The sequence below is a fragment of the Hippoglossus stenolepis genome, chromosome 4 (genome assembly GCF_022539355.2).
Source record: "Hippoglossus stenolepis isolate QCI-W04-F060 chromosome 4, HSTE1.2, whole genome shotgun sequence".
Classification (NCBI taxonomy): Eukaryota; Metazoa; Chordata; class Actinopteri; order Pleuronectiformes; family Pleuronectidae; genus Hippoglossus; species Hippoglossus stenolepis.
In genome coordinates this window covers 28,686,962-28,708,011 of record NC_061486.1, presented here as the reverse complement: position 1 = coordinate 28,708,011, position 21,050 = coordinate 28,686,962, and the positions used below count along the sequence as shown (strand labels likewise).

The 21,050-nt window shown below is 40.5% G+C and overlaps 1 protein-coding gene across 2 annotated transcripts in view; it reads right to left on the bottom strand.

Moving 5' to 3' along the window:
• Positions 1-21,050, bottom strand: part of LOC118105857 (neurofibromin) — a 158,340-nt gene that overhangs the window by 46,292 nt on the left and 90,998 nt on the right. For both annotated transcript variants that reach the window (XM_035153829.2, XM_047339515.1), the window contains exons 31-35: positions 15,702-15,860; positions 15,005-15,102; positions 5,814-5,960; positions 5,545-5,691; positions 2,160-2,270 (exon numbers count right to left, since the gene is read on the bottom strand). In XM_035153829.2, the coding sequence (XP_035009720.1) occupies positions 2,160-2,270; positions 5,545-5,691; positions 5,814-5,960; positions 15,005-15,102; positions 15,702-15,860 (662 nt within the window). The remainder of the gene's footprint in view (positions 1-2,159; positions 2,271-5,544; positions 5,692-5,813; positions 5,961-15,004; positions 15,103-15,701; positions 15,861-21,050) is intronic.

The following is a 21,050-nucleotide window of genomic DNA, read 5'->3' as shown; positions in this document are numbered from 1 at the left end:
AAGAAAACCCACACAACTCATATCAGACATGCTCAATGTCTTTAACCCAACTGTGTAGATTAGTAGTAACTGAGAGAGGCAATGTTGAAACTTTTTGCCTTAGAAATGCGGGGGTTTAAATTAACTAAACAACACAGTCGTATTTGTGGATAATAATTGTCCCTGTAAACTAATGTTACATCAATAATTGTCAACTTTAAGATCTGTAATGAATATTAATCTCTCATATATTCCATAACAACACAGTGGAAATCAGTAACAGTTGAACCATTTGTGGATAATAATCTTTTGAGCTGCTTGTTGTACATCTTATTTATAGGAAACCTACTGACATAAATCATACAAGTCATGTTAGTCAGCTTTCCCTTGAATGCCAGTGAGAACGGCGTGTCACTGTTGTCGCGGCATGCTCTCCCTAGCTCTACTGGAGGTGCTAGCGAGATGCTAATACAGCTAGCTGAAGATGACACACTCAAGCTCGGAGACCGCAGGACATTAAACGCTGTACAGTCTTTCAGATAGATCCTTGCATTTTAGGAACCGATAAGCTGAACTGAAATTCAATTTTTGTTTACGGAAAACCAATACTTTGGTTTCAGTTCTAATTTGGAACCAAGTTTCGGTTCCCAACCCTATTCGTCCCTGTCGCTATATGTTTAAATGCTTCTGCACTCAATCTTTAATGACATCACTGGCGCTAAAAAGGCCGGGCCTATGTGCTCAACACGTTGATAGTTACAGTATTCTCCGAAACTCCAGGGGGCATACACAACCACAGACCAAACATTCAGTCAAGAAGCACGAACCAAGTCACCCATGTTTGCAAACCAACAGGGCTAAGCACACAGCCCTCTGTTGCCTTAGGTTACAGCGTCTTACATCGGAGGAACAGCTGATCTGTGTATGATTGTTAAAAGGGAAAGTCCACCGTAGACTGTGCCCCGTTCTTATGAGCTGCTGCTTCATACGGAACTGTTCATATACAATTAAGATTCCTTTATTGTCCCGCAATCATGCACACACAAGCACTACATGCAATAGGGAAACATACCCTCTGCTTTTAACCCATCTGTGTGAACACAGCACACGGAACACAACACACACTGTGACCACACGGCGTGGTGGGCAGCTATGGAAAGCGCCCGGGGAATGGAAGGACCCACAGAAACTGTAAATTTGCAAGAGAGACTGGACTTTGAGAGTGTTCAAGCAGCGAGGGCACGCTGAACTGTCAAATAATGCTCAGTAAACAATGGTGTTGAATTTGACTCAAACTTAAAAAATTTGGCAAATAAGTGAGTAGACCAGCATAAAAAGGTGCCTAAACGCTATTTTGTATTTAAAAAGCCATGTTGAAAAATGACACAATGTTAAATAAAGGGAAAAACTATTTTTTGCACCTGCCCCCTGAATCTGCACCAGAATTGAATATGTTCTTCCCTGACTCGTAACGCATCCTTCCACCAAGTTTCTTGGTAATCCATCCAGTTGTTTTTGCGTCACCTTGCTCACAAGCAAAGAAACTAACAAACAAACTGACAGGGTTAAAAACATAACCTAGTTGGCGGAGGTAAAAATTAAAAATAAGATGTAAAAATATTTTTTACAAGATGATTTGTATGTGTGTAAATCATGGTAGTATTCACTAGTTAATGTTAATGTAGAGTCTCCTGTAGTTTATCTTATTGGACTGAAATATACTGTAGGATATGTCTAATATTTTCTCAAGGTTACATATGGAGGGGCAAAATATTAGAAACACCTTACATTATAAAGTACACTAATACAAGAATACTTTACCGCAGACTCTTTATATTACATCAAACCATATTTATAACTGTTCTAGTTTACTGCATTATAAGAATACCAAGATGTGTACAGTACATGTTGACTGAATGTTGGGTTGAATGTTCTAGCCATAGACAAGGTAACGCAGTATGCACAACTGGCCCGTTTTGGCTGATATATGTTTCCAAATGCTAATGTCTGTGGAGTTGTTCAAATAAACAAGGGATGAGTTATGCTGAAGCTATATAGCTTTAACAGAAATATGATAAAGCACTGTTTTGCACTTCCAAAAATATAAAAAGCTCCAGACAATCCACAACAAAATCCAAATGTTAATAAACGGAAAAGGAAAATGGACATTCAGGTCCTACCTGCGAGCCACATAGTAGAACACTGGGTTCCCAGTTTTGGATGTTCCTGCCTGGTAGAAGATGTTGAGCGTCTTCAATGCTTTGAACTCTTCCTTCTCATGGACCTGGTGCCTAAAGAGCAGAGACTTTTTATACATAGTAAATGGATTTATATGGCACATTTCTAGCCACTAAATAATGAGTGAATTTTCATTTCTGGGGGAAGTATCCCTTTAACAACTCAAAGCATTTTACATCACAGCCTCACAGTTTACATTCACACTCTATACCTAGCACCTTTTCTATCAATCACACATCCAGTTCTCTCACTCCTTACTTACACAGCTAAGAGGGCCAATCTGAGGTTCAACAGTTCGGCACGCAAGTTTGGAGGAGCTAGGGACTGAACCACCTAACTTTTCATCAGTGGATGACCCATTATCCCGAACCACAGACACCAACTGAGGTTTGTTACTCAGTTTTATATTTTTTATTTATTTGCAACCATCCTAGCTAACAAATGTTTCTATAGCAGAGAACGGAACAGACAACCACAAGCCAAATTAAAAAAAATATCTGAGAGGGTTACATTTGTAAATGCTCCAAACTTTTTATACCTTTTGTTTAGTGTAGATAACCATTTAGCCTAAAACACTGACAGAAAGACTGATGGAGGAAACAGACTAATAAGAGGAAACACTGGAAAAAACGTAGTTTTGACACTATCATCAGCATTAAAGGTTTAGTGTGTAGAATTTAGCGACATCAAGTGGTAAAGGTGAATGTTGCAGCTAAATAGCCCTCACCTCACCCTCCCATTCCAAACATGAAAAATAACCTCTGAAGGCTACCTTCAGTTGTCATAAAAACTAGTTAGTTTGTCCAGTCTGGGCTACTGTAAAAAACACCTCCGTAGAGAGGACCCGCTCCTGATGTAAATATAAAGTATTTATATATAGGGCCCAGTCTAAGGTAAAGAAAACAACAATTCGTACAATCTAGTGAAAACATCACTAGTATTATTTTATATTCAATTTCTGCCAATAGATCCCTTTCTCCTAAATCTTACACACTGAACCTTTAAATAATGGAGAAAGTTGCTTAAAGACAACTAAAGAGGAAACATGGAATGTAAGAAATATTATGATAAAATCTCAAAGCAACATAGGCAAATAACAAAGAACTTCTATCATCTGCATCTGTGAGAACAACCAAGAGTATAAACGGCAAAGGTCTTAGCATCTGCCAGCAAGACGAAGGGAGATGTCTAAATGCAAGGAGTGATTTTGAAAGAAAAAGGTACAGAATGCTAAAGCTATATATTACTCCTGTCATCAAAACGCTGAATTCAGAGTTATAATATGAAGGAATTCAATTCAATTCAATTTTATTTGTATAGCGCCAAATCATAACAAATTATCTGACGGCACTTTACATAGAAGGTCAAGACCTTAAAATTTATAGAGAAACCAAACAGTTTCCACAATGAGCCAGCACTTTGGCGACTGTGGAGAGAAAAAAACTCCCTCGTTTACTGGAAGAAACCTCTAGCAGAATCAGACTCAATGTGGGCGGACCATCTGCCTTGACCGGTTGGGGTGAGCAGGGAAAAATGGGGAGGAGAGGAGAGATGGGTGGAAAAGAGGGGAGAGAAGAGAGAGAGATGGGGGAGAGAGAGACCAGGAACACTTGTGCACCATCAGGTTTCAGCTCTGACTAGTTATATTGAAAACGAGTGTAAAGAAGTATTTAATGATAGCAGCAACAAATCATATAATGATTATTAATAAGAGGTATTATTGTTAATAATAAATCATAATAATAATCATCATCAGAAAAAATATCATAATAATCATAACTAGGGCTGCGAAGCAGCACTGTGCGGGCCCGAGCACTGTGCAGGACCTGACGTGACCGCGGGGACCTGGCAAAACTGCTCCGCGTTGCATGGTTTTTATGCACCATGGAAAGGAGAAACACTTCCCTTCCTGAGTCAGTCACGCAACGCTGAACCATCACGCATTACGGTCCATGCCTTCAAGTGTAGACCACACGGTGAAAATTGAACGTAAATCGAAATAAAGTGGTAAAACAAGGCTTACTTCCTGTTGCCAGTAGGTGGGGCTATCGCTATCACTACATACAGACTAATCGATCTGCTAAGGTCGGGGACTCTGATTAAGCGTGAGCAATTTGGGACTGATTGGACAATGTACAGTGGAGTTAAAAAAAACTTCCTGTTTCACAGTTAATTAGTAGGTGGCTCTATGACCCTGAGTTAACATTGACATATGGAGCTGTTCAGGCCTGGACTCTGATCATGTGACAGAATTTAGGGGCTGATTGGACAATACACAGTTGAGTTATGATAACTTTGACTCCTTTGGCGAAGGATCTACATTCGCCGCACCTCAATGTTTACACGGTCTGAGGAAAAGTCACAATTCGGACAATGAAGGACTTATGACTTGTCTGAGCTCATTTGAGCTGTATAGTGTAAACCGGCCAGGAGCATTGCGTCAAAGTATATAACATGTCACATCCTGTCAGCAGCAGTTGGCGCTGTAATGAGTCAATATTGACATATGGATCTGATCAGGGCAGGGCTGTGATCGTGTGAAGGAGGTTTAAGGCTGATGCACAGAGGAGATATACAGTAACAAATCCCTCTTTTTTGGCAAATCATCAAAATTCGACTCCACGCGACAGTCAGACTGTGTGACGTACACTAAGAAAACAAGGTAGTTTTAATCTCCATGGAGTTGAGATGACACTCACTGAATTTAAAGTTGATCTGATGAAAGCTCTAGGAGGAGAGCTTTCATGTAAAAAAGGTCAAAAATGGCCACTTGATTCAAAATGGACAACTTCCTGTTTGGTCTAGCAAAATCTATCCAAGAGAGTTTTGTGACATGTAGTAAAATAAATTTTCTACGAGCTGGAGGCTTTTCACAGACTTACTGTGACATCCTGATGATAAAGAATTTTGAAGATGTCGAGATTCGCCATCGTGTATTTTGGCAAGGAGAGAGTTCCAGAGGGAGGGGGCTGTGACACAGAAGACTCTGTCTCCAAAAGTTCACAGTTTGGTGTTCGGGATGGAGAGCAACATGCTAGATGTAGCCTAATCTTCTCAAACTAAACAAAAATAGGTCTAAAATAATATTTTTTAGTCCCAACCCCCTAATTTAATTCAATGAAGGTCATGTCTGAAAACAGCGATATAATCACAACATCCATTATACATTTAGCAATAAGGTAGAAGACTTCAACTACAGAATGAAAACAGAAAATGAAGCTCAGCAGTGACTTAAATCTGGACTTACTTGTACAGGGCATGTGGAAGAAAGGGAGCTTAAGAAAAAAGTCCATTAGGATACATGTTACAGACCAGTCGTACACCAACCTTGTCATGAACTCTTCAAACTTGGAGCTAGTCAGGTTAAGACTGGACCAGTGAGTGTCAGCCACAGGTTTGTGTTCAGGGGGTCCTAGGTAGGCTAGCAGGGTTGCCATCTTGTCAAAAGGTCGTCTGCCTACAGCCTTGTGATCTCTGGAAATCAGATCGTAATTCATACTTTCACAAACATATGAATAATTTAGTTTTAGTATTGAGATCATACAGCAGAACACAATAGTATGTTGTCTGATAAAGATACAATGATGTATTCTGACCTGTTACTGGAAAGGTACTGGCCAATCCTCTCCTGGTTGTTCCACAGCAGGCGGTGGAGGGCCAGCACATTACCATCACTGATGAAGGACAGACTATGATTGACAGTGTCACTGGGTGGAGAGTCGGATGCTATGTCCAAGAAAAACCTGTGGTGGAGAGAGGAGAGGATTAACTCGACCTTCAGACAGAATATACTTTTTATCTGGTGTACCACTGTACTATTTACATATATAGGGTTTTATACACAAGTGACACTGTTGTCTCTGTTTTTGTGTACCATCTTGAACCAAAAATGCCTCGCAGGATGTAGCTCTTGTAAAGCTCTTTCCTCCTTTCTGATTCTTCGAAGAAAGATCAACCTTCTTGTGATAGCAGTACAATAATCCTGTTAACCTTGTCAAAACATCTAATTTAAAGTTACAAAAGGCAAATGGTGCAATGCTCACAGTGTGATATAAGTTTTTTCCAGCTGAAGCAGTTCCTTTTCTGAACAAACTGCACGTTTTGAGAGCAAGCATCAGCTTTTGGAAGTAAAGCCACCTCTTTCCTTTTCCTCTCTCTTTGGTCTGATAAATAGCACTGGTGCTTGAAACGTCACTGCGATTACCTGCTCCTCTCTGTATAATAGCATTGTAAATGGAGTATCTCTGTGGTTTAGACTGCAGGTCTAACAAAATTTAAATATCACTGTAGATGCTGAGAAAAATGGACATTTGTTTACTGTTTGACATTTTATAAGTTTAATGATTAGTAGAGAGGGTTATTGTCTGATAAATAATTAAAGTAATTGTGAGTTACATCCTCATTTTAAGGGAGTTTAAACTTCTTCCTATTATTCTAAAATAGTAACCTAACGAAACACAAAGAAAAGAGAAAATACTTAATTTTGATTATGCATCGCTAAATTAATCAAGCAAAGATGCAAAACATTGTCCGGTTACATTGTCTCAAATGTGAGGATTTGCTGCCTCTCTTTATTTTAGATTATTGTAAATTGAATATATGATCAGATAAATCAACCTTAGCTGAAACCAGCAAATCTTGTTAAAGTCTGAGAAATTGTGATCGATACTTACTCATTTCATTTAATGAACAACAGTTTGGATCGTTGTATCATCAAATATTCATTCTGAATGGTTTCATATTCCCATACTCTGGTTGTGATTTAAAATGATCTAATTCATAAATGGCACAAATGTGAATTTGAAATTATCAGTAGCCTCAGGTTCACTCAGCTCACCTCCACTACCAAAGAAAACGACTGAATCTGTAACATAATGCTGCACCATCATGTCAGTGTCATAGTAGCTAATGTAACTTTACTTCTGTATTAGTATTTGTATGAATTCATACTAACAGACAACAGTGCCACCAGGAAGAAAAACTTGAAAAACAACATCAACCCATCTATAGCACTTATCAATAACAAGTACCATCAGAATTTTGGCAACAGTTTTGTAATTAAGTATTGAATATTGTGCATGTATATACAGACAAGATCAAAGAAACCATACAAAGACCATGCAGAGGGCTAACTTCTTCTGTAAAGTAGGGACTAAATATAACCCCAAAAGCATTTTCATATTTGATTACAAATCTCGCTGGCACTACATTAGCCAGGCGAGGTAAACGGGATACGAAAACCTTTAAATCTGCCTTTAACAGTTTTAATGTATAGGCTCCAGAGATGAAGACAAAAATAGAATTATCACCCCTGAATAATGTGTATGCCAGCCTGTCAATAAGCAGATCCCACTATCTCAAATTAAATAACAAATAACAAAAGCTTTTGAAACAGATAGTGAAAACTGTGCTGAAGCATCTCTAAGAAGGCCTGGCAAGGATCGACTGAAGCCAACTCCCTGGAAAGTACAAAATGTGGTGCTATCAGTACACACGGTACCAGAGGGTAATGTGGCCAATAAAAAACTGTGTAATCCCTTTATCCCAAAAAAGTAATAAAATTAATAATAATAAGTATAGCACCTTTAATACAAGAAATGCAGCTCAAAGTGATTTACATACAATACACACTGCTCAATTAGGGGGAACACTTAAATCACACATCAGATCTTGATGAACAAATTATTCAAGGTGAAAATCTTTACCGGTGTACATTGTTTAATTTGTTGAGAACAAAATGACACATTATTATTACCATCATGATATATTTGTTTTGTTTGTAGGTCTCTTTCTCCACACACTGTGTCCTACTAATTATCTATAGCCCTATCTATGTCTATATATATATGCACTAACTGGTGAGCAGTAAAAAAAAAAGAAAAAAGAAATCACAACGAAAATCAAAGCAAATAATTTAAATCACAGGTTGATCCAACTTGCGTTAGTTTCATCACTCCAACTCATAATGTGACTCAGTATCCTCAACCTGAATACATGGATAAAAGAAGCATGCCTCAGCCATGGAATGCATTTTATTGACAATTAGATTTTTTCCTGCAAACACAAGGACGGCTTTCAGCCTGATGGTGTACATCCAAACTTCACCATGTCATAGCCAACAGTACCCTGGCTGCTGTTAGGAACCGGGATGAAATCCTCAGAGCGATTTTCAGACCTTACACTGGTGCAGTTGGCCCTGGGTTCCTCCTGGTGCAGGACAATGCCCGGCCTCACGTGGCCATAGTTTGTAGGCAGCTCCTAGATGACGCAGGCATTGATGCCATTGACTGGCCCTTACGTTCCACCATTCGCCAACTTATTAGGGGCATGCCCAGACGTTGTCGGGGGGGGGGTGCCAATATGAAATCTCGCCTAGGGCTCCAACATTGCCAGGGCCGGCCCTGGGAGGCAGTTTTAAGAGGAAATCCAAAAATGCATGTATTTTCCGTCTCTGGAAAAAAATTCAGTTTTATTTGCACTGACTACACTATTTTAATGAGAAAAATATTTGCAAACAAAAAGAAGTTGCAAAAGTGCCTTTTCCCAGAAGCAGATAATGGTTGCCATCTTAAAGCAAGTAGTTCATGCACATTTACCCAGTGACAATTAACTAAAGATTGCAACACAGATTGTCTACATATAGAATAAATAGTAAAAGCCTCAAACCATTACAAGGTCAAAAAAGAACAACAGGGCCCACAAATAACTACTATATGTACCAATATGTGAATGAAAATAAGGGATAAATCCTCAATGAAAAAAACAAACAAAAATTGATTTTGTAAGACTCTTTGGGGGTATATACAAATTAAGCAAAGACAGCAGATCAATTGGCTTTGTGAAGAAGAAGTTTGTCTTGTAATCCTACATTTCTTCTACATTTGTTAATATGGTGAGTTCGTACGAACGTACATGTCATATCCAACAAACGCCTCTAACTTCAAAAGTGTGCATAAATAAATTAACCTTCATAAATTGTATTTCCTCTCCCCTTCAATCTCATCTATATATTTTTTTTTCATTATCATTTATTTATGTGACATGTTTGAGACCAGGAACATCACATTTGAACTCTGTAAGACTGGTTGTTTTAATCAGGTGTTTCAGCCTTTTAATCGCAATAACGTTAAAAGTCGAACCTGAGTGTAAGCTGAGGCTAAGGGGAATCTGACTGCTACTGGCTTGTATGGCAGTGCTATGAAAGCACTGCTACTTTGAAGTAGCTAGCAGGCCAGAAGGAGCAGGGTTTATGAGTCTATTAATGGTTTTAAAAAGGAATCTGGGATTATGGTGATTGCTGGTGATTAGTTTTGAGATATAGTTTGCTCTTGCTATTTTACTTTTATTATTATAGGGAGTCAGTTTATATTTGGTTTGGGAGTGCGATAAATCACTAGGCCAAGGACTGGAGCAGTGCTATACATTTTTAACATAGCAGCCTCAAAACTAGGCAATGTATCTGTGATAATGGGGCAGCAAGTAAAGAATTTATTTTAAAAAGCTAGGCCAGCCGCCTGGCCATTATCCCTGGGTGTGCTTAGATATTCATAGTTGGGTAGGCAAAGCTCTAGCAGCTGGGAGTGATCACCAGAAGACAACCAGGTCTCAGTTAATAATAAAACGTCTATATTGGATGAAGAAATAAGATCATTCAGTATAAAATACTTATTAGAAAGGTACCTTACATTTAGGAGGTCCAGTCTCACAGGTACCCTCTGGCCAGCAGAAGGGGATATCTGGATAGAGATTAGGTGATTGGACCGGCGAGCTGTATTTATATGTTTTTTGTTTGGCCTATTGTTAATACCAACAGGTATATAATAGTACCCGTAGTATGGGAGTGGGACAGAATATTAAAATCCGTGACGATTTGTGGCTGACTGGGAATATGGATGGGATTTGATGAATGGTAAATGGCTTGTACAGCGCTTTTCTAGTCTTGATAACCACTCAGGGCGCTTTACAGTACAGTTTGCCATTCACCCATTCACACACATATTCATACAGTGCATCTATTAATAGCACTTTTTGTTTTTCTATGAGGGGCAATTCGGGGTTCAGCATCTTGCCCAAGGACACTTCAGCATGCAGATGGTGAAGACCGCCAACCTCTGGTTGGAGGACGACCGGTCTACCCCTCAGCCACAGCCGCCCTGAGATTTGAGGTTGATCATTTATTTTTGGTCTTTCATTGTTTAAGTCATATAGGTGAAGGATGCTTAACACTAGTTCAGGAACGCTGCCTATTTTAGTTAAGTTATAATGAAATGTAATATTTTTCAGATGCTGCTTATATTGCTTAGTTGGTGGTGGGTGTGGCCTTTTGGGGGAGCTAGTGGGTGTTTAAGAGTGAGTTGGGCGCTTCTGCTAAAGTGCCTAACTCCGCGTTCCAGTTTGGAGATAGAACCGGAGATGAAGACAGATTTACCACCAAGTCTTCAAGAAGTTGAAAAGGTGTTCAAAATCCTTCTTGGTGAGCTCAGACTGCTGACGAGCCGTGTTGTTGGTTCCCACATGAACTATTACTCGGGTTATGGACAGAGGGAGAGAGCGCAACAGCCTAGGGAGCTTTCCAAGGATGACTGGGACCATAGCTCCAGGGATGAAATGACTGCATTGAAGAAGCAGACCTTCCTAATTATGGAATCGCCCTCTATAAATGTTTGTGGGGAGAAAAGAAGGGCGAGGAGAAACCTCCTGTGTGTTCACATGGCAGGAGTGAGCCTGAACTGCTTCCACACCACTGGCTGAGGAAGTGATGACTGTGCAGGTGAGCTATGTGAGGAGGGAGCAACCGCTGACTTGGATGAAGGATTCTCTCCCGATTCTTGGTAGGAAGAGATCCAGAGCGTTGGAGCTCAGCCTCTTTCAGCATCCTACAGTGGTGTGAGGATTTTGATCGTGATGGTGGCCGGGTGAGCTTCGGGTATGTTTATAAATACTAGCTGCAGAGCCAGGGTCCATACACCACTCTTAAAGGGGACATAGCATGCAAATTCCACTTTGTTAGTGCTTCGACAGGTTAATGTGGGTATCTGGCATGTCTACCAACCCAAAAACTCTGGGGAAAAAACACTCGCGCGTTTTGTTATAGTTCATCTAAGTCAGAAACGTCATGCTTGAGCGACTCGATTGAGCTTCCTGGGTTTTGTGTCGTAACAAGGTACTGGAAGTCTCCCTACATGGTCTTGGCCCACCCCCCACCTCCACCTGAAGACCATCATTTACCCCCGAACCCCGACATTCAACGGGTACAACAACAAGTGGAGAAAGCAGAATCGCGGGCTGACCTTATATATACAGTCTATGGGGCTGACCAGCGCGGAGAAATGCACGTCCCGTGTGAACAGCCAGGCGGCTTGAGAACGGCGCTGCGCTGCCTCGCAGCGGTCTTCCACACAGCCAGCAGTGTGGAAGACTTCCGCAGTGTTCAGCACTACTGTACGCCAATTCACACGGACGCGGAAGCGCGCTGCGAGGCAGCGCAGCCGCTCCCGGCGCCAGCCGCCTGGCTGTTCACACGGGACGTGCATTTGTCCGGCTGGTCAGCCCCATAGACTGTATATATAAGGTCAGCCCGCGATTCTGCTTTCTCCACTTGTTGTTGCCCGTTGAATGTCGGGGTCTGGGGTAAATGATGGTCTTCATAGCCCCCCTTTCTCTTTCTCTCTCTGTCTGTCTGCTTGTGTGCTTGTAGTGGATGGGCAGAGGGGGACATTTAATTATGTGATTGGGAAAATTTAAACTCCAGGACAACAGAAGGGGAATACAAAGTATGGGATGCATATTTGATCATTTATATCGTTTAAAATCATGGGGGGAGAGGGGGGAGGGGGGAGCTGGCTCATTAGCATTTAAAGGAACAGGCACTCAAAACAGGTCACTCTGTGGAGGGCTGTTTTATACAGGGTAAAAAGGGTGCTGTTTTAAATGATCCTTGTGGTATTTTGACCAAAGTATGTTACAGACATTTCATTAAGACCCCAAGGAACCATATCAACTTGTGGTAAAATGGGCATGCTATGTCCCCTTTAAGAACTTCCTAGTCAACATCATCTTTTTAGACCAATAATTTTGGTCTTAATAGTTTTGATGTGCATTGTTTCCAAATGCAAAAAGTGGAAGAGGAAACAAGTGAGCGATCATTGGTTTCCAGTAAAGTATCCCGATATGCAATGGTTGATGGGAGCTAATAACCCCACATAATGAGAGAACAATGCAATGGAAAGTCTTAACACTCTCGGAGTTTATAGTCTTCATTTCAAACAGGAGGACTGCAAACAGAAAAGGCCACAGAGTTCACTTCAGCACTGATTGAAAACCATCAGCACAAACACACTGGATCTTCGCTGCTCAAACAAATCAAGGGAACACTTAAATCAAACATCAGATCTTGCTGAACGAATTATTCAAGTTGAAAATCTTTACTGATGTGCATTGTATAATTTGTTGAGAACAAAATTACATAAAAATGGTCAATGGAAACCAAAATGATCAACCTATTGAGGGCTGGATTCAAAACCACACCATAAATCAAAGGAAACAGTTGAAATCACACCTGGACAGTCTGTGGCGGTACCTACCGATACAAAACATCCCACAAGTGTTCAATTGGATTTAGGTCAGGGGATCGTGAAGGCCAGTCAAGGGCATCAATGCCTTCATCATCTAGGAACTGCCTACACAATCTGGCCACATGAGGCCGGGCATTGTCCTGCACCAGGAGGAACCCAGGGCCCACTGCACCAGAGTAAGGTCTGACAATCACTCTGAGGATTTCATCCCGGTACCTAACAGCAGTCAGGGTGGCGTTGGCTATGACATGGAGGTCTGTGGACCCTCCAAGGAGATACCTCCCCAGACCATCACTGACCCACCGCCAAACCGGTCATGCTGGATGATGTTACGGGCAGCATAACGTTCACCACGACGTCTCCAGACTCTTTCACACCTGTTACATGTGCTCAGTGTGAACTGCTCTCATCTGTGAAGAGAACAGGGCGCCAGTGACAGACCTGCCAATTCTGGTGTTCTCTGGTGAATGCCAATTGAGCTGCACGGTGCTGGGCTGTGAGCATAGGTCCCACTAGAGGATGTCAAACCCTCATGCCAAACTCATGGAGTCTGTTTCTAACAGTTTGGTTAGAAATATGCACACCATTAGCCCTCTGAAGGAAATTTTTTAGAGATCTGGAAGTGCTCCTCCTGTTCCTCAAAGGAGCAGATACAGGTCCTGCTACTGGGTTGATGCCCTTCTACGGCCCCCACATTGTGTAACTACCGGTCTCGTGGTAGTTCCTCCATGCTCTTGAGACTGTGCTGGGAGACACAGCAAACCTTCTTGCGACCACACATATGGATGTGCCATCCTGGATGAGCTGGACTACCTGTGCCACCTAATAGGGCTGCAGATACCGCCTCATGCTACCAGTAGTAAAAACGACACTAGCAGAACACAAAACCAGAGAAGAATCAGTCAGGAAGGATTAGGAGAGTGAAGTTTTCTGTGGCCACCACATGCAAAACCATTCCCTTTTTGGCGGTTGTCTTGCTTTTGCCTCTCCATTGCACCTGTTGATTCACAATCACTTGTGCTTCCTAAATGGACAGATGACTTTGTGTTATACTGTGACGATTAAGTGTTCCCTTAATTGTTTTGAGCAGTGTATTTATAAGCTATTTATTAGAAGCTTACTGTTGCATACTAATTGCTTATTTTCACCCCTGCTACTACAGCAAAGAGCTGGTCAGAGCTAATAACTGTAGAGAAACTCTTATAGCACCGCCGAATAACAAATACACGTGCACACTGTTTGTGTATGTGTATTTATCTATGACAACATTTACGTCTATTCTCTCGCTGGCTTTGGTTTTGTCCCGGTTCCCTTCTGGGTCCTGAACTACATTTCTAGTACTCCTCTTTTCAAATGTGGCCTCTGCGGTGGCAACATGGTGGGAAATTAAACATTTCTCATCTGTCACTGATACGGATAAACAATATGGGCAATTATAGGTAATGTTACAGTTGCATATTTTCTGCTAATGTTGTATCAGACAATAGAACACCTTCATCCACTGTATTATCATACAATTTGCAGTAGGTTAAGTTCATTTAATATTATTGTAACAGTTTGTCAAGGCATATCCACCTGATCTTTACAACAAGTTTGCACTCTGCCATAGTAGGAGTGAAGGTATGACGCTTGCTATATGGATCTTTCTGTCTTGTCTGTGGGTTGAATAGAGGTTTCATGAGACAGAGATTTTAAGCATAACATTAATCACTAAGAGAAAATTTCGAAATTTAGTTAAGTTATCTGAGAATAGCTTAGATGGCGACAATTAAGTCCAGCCAGCCATCTCTGTCTGCACTTTGCGCAAGATACATACCAACTACTTATTTTTGGAGCACAAAGAAGTTGGGCACTCCCCTGAACTTTGAGACATTTTGCAGGATTATTGGCTGAGTGGCATCACCTGAGATGATTTAATACGCATGCCATTGGTCTGTGAGTGTTCTTTGCTGCAAACTAACTTGGTTGTGAATAACCAGTGAGCCCAGTCATGGAACATGCACCATGATCGCTACACCAACAGCCACAAACTAAACCCCAAGGAATGTACATATGTATTTTTTAACCAAAGCGACACAAAATATCCATAGCAGATTAAATGGTCTGGTATTGGTCTGGATTATTTTCTTATATGTGAAGAAAAGCAAGTGGTTCTGGATTTCGTGTTTACAGAACAAATGTGTATAGGCAGCAACATGCCCCAAATTTCTTACCTCCTTGCAGAATCAAAGTTGCTCTTCACAAAATCATTAAAAGGCCTCATGTATTCTTCTTTTGTGAACAAGACGTGGTTTGCAATGCTCTGCAGAATCTGAAAAAAAAACAAGCATATTAAAACTCTCCTGGCAAATCTATTCTTCTTTTACCTCCAATGGTTGTCTACTTGTACTGTTACACTGTGTTTAGCACTTCCTGTTTAGTAACAGAGTTGCATGATCTTGCTTTGTGACTGTTAGTTACTTGTTCATAGCGAACGTAAATAAGTTGAGGTGTTTGGGTTTTTTGGTGGCTTTGTTGTCTCATGCCATGATCAGTATGTACGCATTGCAAGAAGCCACTCATTATGGATACTTGCACTAAGATTAAAGGATTGTAGAAAAAAGGAAAAAACTATTGTTTACTATGAAGGGTAAACAATGTCAAGTCAAATTTACACAACTACTTAATTTTCTGGAGTAGTTCTAATACTTCCACTTAACTAACGTTGCTATCTCTGAAAGGTAGGAAGCCAACCATAATATGGAACTGGGCTACCAAAGTTGGTAGTATTAACATGATTTGGAGAATGACTTCTTGCTCTTTATGTACTATATTCTTCAAGCAAATACAAAGACGGACCCAACATACAAGAACATACAAGCTAACAATCCCAGGCTCCAAAAGTTTGCCTATTATAGGAAACAGACTTACCTTGGACATAAGTTTGAGACCTCGTTCTATCCTGGGCAAGGGCTTCTTATCCAAGATGCCAGCCTCATATGGGGATACAATAGCTGGGTTGACAAACCGAAGAAACATGGCACTGCCCACAGCACCAATGCTGTTCTGCGGGAAGCGCTGACTCACCACCTACATGAAATAGGATGGCGGGAGCAGGGTACAATATAGGGAGAATGTGGAATAGATGGAACAAAAGACAGATGGTTGAGCAGGTTTGAGCATAAGGTATGAGAAAATATTTAAAATGGATTTCAGTACATTTAAGAGCACAGGAGGGAATGATGAGAATAATAAAATGTTTCAATATGTGTAATAGTGTTGAGTGAATGTCTTGCTCAGGAGGAATTACAGTGGGGGAAGATACATAGAGACTTTTAAACAATGCTAGTTCATTCCAGTAACAAGAGTGAGGAAAAGTGTTACTCGAGTAACGGCACAAGAGAGACACAAAAGGAAGCGCAAGATAAGAAAGACTTTCTCTGCTCCTGAAGAATAAAAATGAGAAGCCCTTACAAAAGACACAGAAAGGTGGATTACAGAGAACAGAAATAGAGCTGAAATATTGTGTGAGGTACAGGATTATTTTAAGTTGAAGTGCTCCACAGCTGTTTGTCTATTATTTTCTATCAAATCAACTGCTCTGTTGAATTTTAGACTTTTTTGTTGTCCGGCAAATGCCAATTTGTCCTCGCAAAGTCAAGTTTAATTACTCATCTAATCAGAGCCTAGTCCGATAACAACCCAGCAGAAGAATGCCATCTGCATAGCTAAAATAATACATCCACCGTGCCTGAGATTTCTAGACTCCATCCTCCAACAGCTGAGACCAGAACCACCATAATAGGCAACTGACAATGCCTCCGGGGAAGAACACCTGGATCTGAGGTCAGTTTACCAACCCACCAACCATGGCTTGTCAGGCTTTATGTTAAGTAGTCCTTAACATTATACTAATGTTATGCTTTGATAGTTTAATACATAAAGAATTCAAAATAATTCAGCCTTGATTATCATATTCTCTACCAACATCATCCATTCATTCCTCATTCCACCGCTATTGACAGATCACAAATTTATTCTACCGTGCATGTTCTTTGATTCATTATCATTTATTACCACCATTCCTCTACTTCTTCTTTCAGTTTATTGGCGGGTAGCAACCAACGTCAAGGTGCATTACTCCCACCTACTGTGTTGGCCAACTACCACCATTTCCTGTTGAAATAGTTTATATATTTTATCCGTACACAGTTGTAAGTAATTATGAATAATGCAAAGTAGATGGCAGTAATGCACCTTGACGTTGGTTGCCACCCACAAATAAACCTTGCGCCTAATGCCTTGCCATCTTTTAGTTATTTGATCATAAGTCAACGTAGTTGTCAAATGTTGACTTAATGATGGCAAAAGTCAGAGGATCACCAAAGAAAAATGTAATTTCATCCACAGGGGAACATGAATATATGGAGCAGTAGTTGATATACTTAAGTTGGACCAACCGATTGTCAGAACATCACCTCCATAGTCATGATGTTGACAAGGCTATAGAAATGTTTGCTGAGGATTGTACAAGGAAAAGGGTTATGATTTGATTGGTTATGACTTATTGTAAGTCGCTTTGGATAAAAGCGTCAGCTAAATGAAAATAAAATGTAATGATAAATTTAGCACTTCAGGGCTCAACTATTGCAGCCAAATATACATGTGTGCAAGTTGCAAAATGTATTTCGGAACTGGTATGAAAATAAAATATCTTATCTAATTCAGTTTAAGCTGCCTTTTCTTTTTTCAACAGTTAACCTGATGCAGCCACTGCACTTCACCAATGTCCAGTCCACTGGGGCCTGTAAGCAAGTACAACATCTGATATCTTACATCTGCCATTCTGATACTACAAAGCTGATGAATAAACTATTATGTACAAATAATGGAGATATAAAAAGTAAATGTGAAGGCGGACATTTTGTGCTGCCAAAGTAGAAAGGAGAGAAGCGAAGTACTTAATGTGTGATGAGCTCAGTCTGTCTGAAATATTCATTTATAATATGTGTGTTGACGATTGTTATTAGACCATAATTTTCTTAACCAAGGTGTAGTCGGAAGAGATATTGTCAAGTATTCTTTATTTATTGTGATTAACTCTCCCTCCATTTGATAAAAGCTCGCTTTTAAACCAGAAGGGCTACATGAAAAGTCGAGAACAGAAAAAGGATTCCCCACATCTCTAAAGATGTGGGGAATGACTATAATGAATATTATTTATCTCTTTATTGTAGCCTTAACTCTTTTGTCCATGTCAGGATACTGTAGTTTGTTGACTCTGGTTTTCCTGTGATCTGATTGGTCAGTAGTTTGGCCGTTGACGGGTTTTGATATCTTATCTTGATGTTTACCTGATACAGAAAGGGTTAGTGGTTCAGCATGAGTTACAGTGGTGATTTACCTCGGTAAGAAGTAAACCAGTTTCCTAAGACTGAAAATGCTGGTAAACAGAACAAAAGTTCCTGGCGGTAAATCACATCAGCAGTCAACTTTGTATTTCTGAACCATGAACATCAGTAATTAGAAAAAAAAATTAATTTCAAGATTAATTCTACATCTGTGTTAATTTAATGTGTCAGGGCTGGGAGAATGTCAAATTTTCACGACATGATTATCATGGCCAAATAAATTCATAATTATATCATACCAACATTGAGAGAAAGTTTGAAAAATTATAACAGTCAATTTCAACTTTGCTACCTCTGCCGAGGAGGTTCTCTTTCTTAGCATTCGCTTCGATGTCTCACTATGGGGGACCCCCCTCATGTATTCACAGAAGGTCTTGCACCAATATGCCAGCCCTGACTGGCATACCAGTTACTTCTTCTGACTTCAGAAGCAAGCTACTCTGACCTATGGCAATGCTATCTAGCTACTGAAATTTGACCGGAGCAGACACCCATCACAGACAACACAAGTTACACAAGACACTGGTCACAGAGAGCCTGCGGTCACCACACTGCCGGCCCATAGGAGCTAGGTAATAGGGTTATTTGCCTCCCTGTAGCACACCAAGTTAATGGATCCAGCTCCCAAGCTTCCTTCCACTTTGGGGCAAGGTGATGCCTCTCGCTTGTGCAACTGTGGAAAAAAGATTCCAAGCAAGGACACACACCAGGTCTGCTCTGAATGTCTCAGACAAGAACGTGCAAGACCTGCCATCAGCAACCCTAGCACGTGCACTTACTGCATTTGCTTCACAGCAAAGAGCTTCCACTGGAGAATAGCCCGCCAGGCTATACTCTCTGAGAGGGACCAGATCCCTTTCAGTGCCACAACCAAGGGACCCCAGGCCAGCATTGATGAGGAAGATACACCTGAACCTAAGTTTCGACGCTGGGGCTCAATGCTTGACATGCTGAACCCGCTAACAGACACCCCTCTTGTTGTAACACGACAAGAAGGAAGAGTCAGAAAGGGAGGATTGTGACAACAATAATCATGGCCCGCTACAAGGGGAAGAAATTACTTAAAGCTAAGCGGACTGTGTCAGAGCTTCACACCCTCCCAACCTTACGGTAAAGAGTTGGAAATATTTGAGGTCTGCACTTCAGGACACAGTGTACGAGTACCTAGTACTTCCTACCCTCGCTCGGGCCTTCAGGATCCGGCTGGCACATTCTACCAAGGGTCTTGTGACCTTTTGGGCCTTGTTCAGGTTGTTGTTATCATTGATGGTATTCCAGGGGGTGTTGGTGAGAAATGGGTAGACACTGAGCAGAAAGTGCTTGATATCTCAGGGAAAAGCTGGACGTTGGGACCAACAAAGAACTTTGGTCAGATACAAAATCTGACATGCCTTGGTCTATAGTTTTTAAGCTCTCAAAATTGAGGCATAAAAAAAAAAAAACTGTGCTTCAGAAGGCAAATGAACTGAAGGGGACAAACATTCAGGATTATCCTGAAGCTGTCAGACTAAGGAGAAAAGAACTACTACCAAAGATGATGGAGGCAAGGAAAAAAGGACTTTGTGCTGTTATGAGCCTGAATTTTACTAATAATGGCATTGTACTGGTATTATCTATATACTAAAACATATACATAGGGCTGAGCGATATGGAAAAAAATCTTACCATGAGCATTTTTTTCATATCAGATATCAATCCATATATATCACCATATAAATCAAATCACAATTTCTAGCATCTCTGCTTCTTTGTGGGAACTTGCTTTCAATACAATTTGCAGTGCAGGCTACTCTGTTTCTTGTCAGGCTTTAAATAGCCAAAATATCTCCACGCTACCGAATTTCTCTGACCCTTCTTTTCAAAAATGTCCTCATCTTTTGAGCCTTGGACTGTGTCCGTTGGGTTGTCTTCTTTGGTAATACTGTCGCTCGAGTTTCCTGTCATCATTTTCTCTTTTATCTTGCTCCCACTCCTGACCTAATGCGGTCCTTTGGGTTGTCTGTCAAAACATGGACAGAATGAGTTATATTGACCTTGTATCGACCATGTCTTATATATCTATTGAGGAAAAGTTATTTCATGATAATTATCTTTGTTTTTCCGATAATAGCTCATCTAAATGTATGTCGTCTCAGAAATAAAGTCAAGTACGTTGAGTGTTTGGCTCTACAACATAACATTCATATTTTAATTTGGTAATGAAGAGGTCTCTATACAGGTTTAAAATATATTCAGAAAAGAGAGTTACAGATTTGGTGGTGGGGTGGTGGTCTGAATCTAAAGTAATATAACTGCTATACCGAGGGATGATTTAACTATCCAATACATGGAAGGATTATGGGTCCTTGTTCATTTACCACATGCCAAACCGATCATTGGATGCCGCTAGATGCCTCCAAATGCAGATGTAAACTATCTCTCTAGGATGTGTAGCATGGTTGATATAGCATCTGATGGAAGTACAGAAATATACTGGAAATCCATTAAATATACTTAATGGTAGACATGAACATTGATTGGCTTTCTAACAAGTGTCTCACAAAATGCTAACCCTAACCCTCTTTACCAACTCTCCAGCCCACTGTTCTAAAGCCGTTTCCTTGGTAGTAGGATTCAGCGATCATAATCTGGTGGCCCTGTCGAAGAAGACTAAAATCCCTAAAGAAGGTAATAACATCATCCATAAGAGATCTTACAACTACTTCAATAAAAAAGCATTTGTAAATTAAGTAGAACAGGGGAAATGGTCTGTAGAATGTAATTAGAACAACCCTGAAATGGCACCCAGTGTATTCATGAACTTGTTCATGGAAATAGCAAATAGACATGCGGCACTTAAAGAACTCACTGTCAGGTCGTGGTGTGCTTT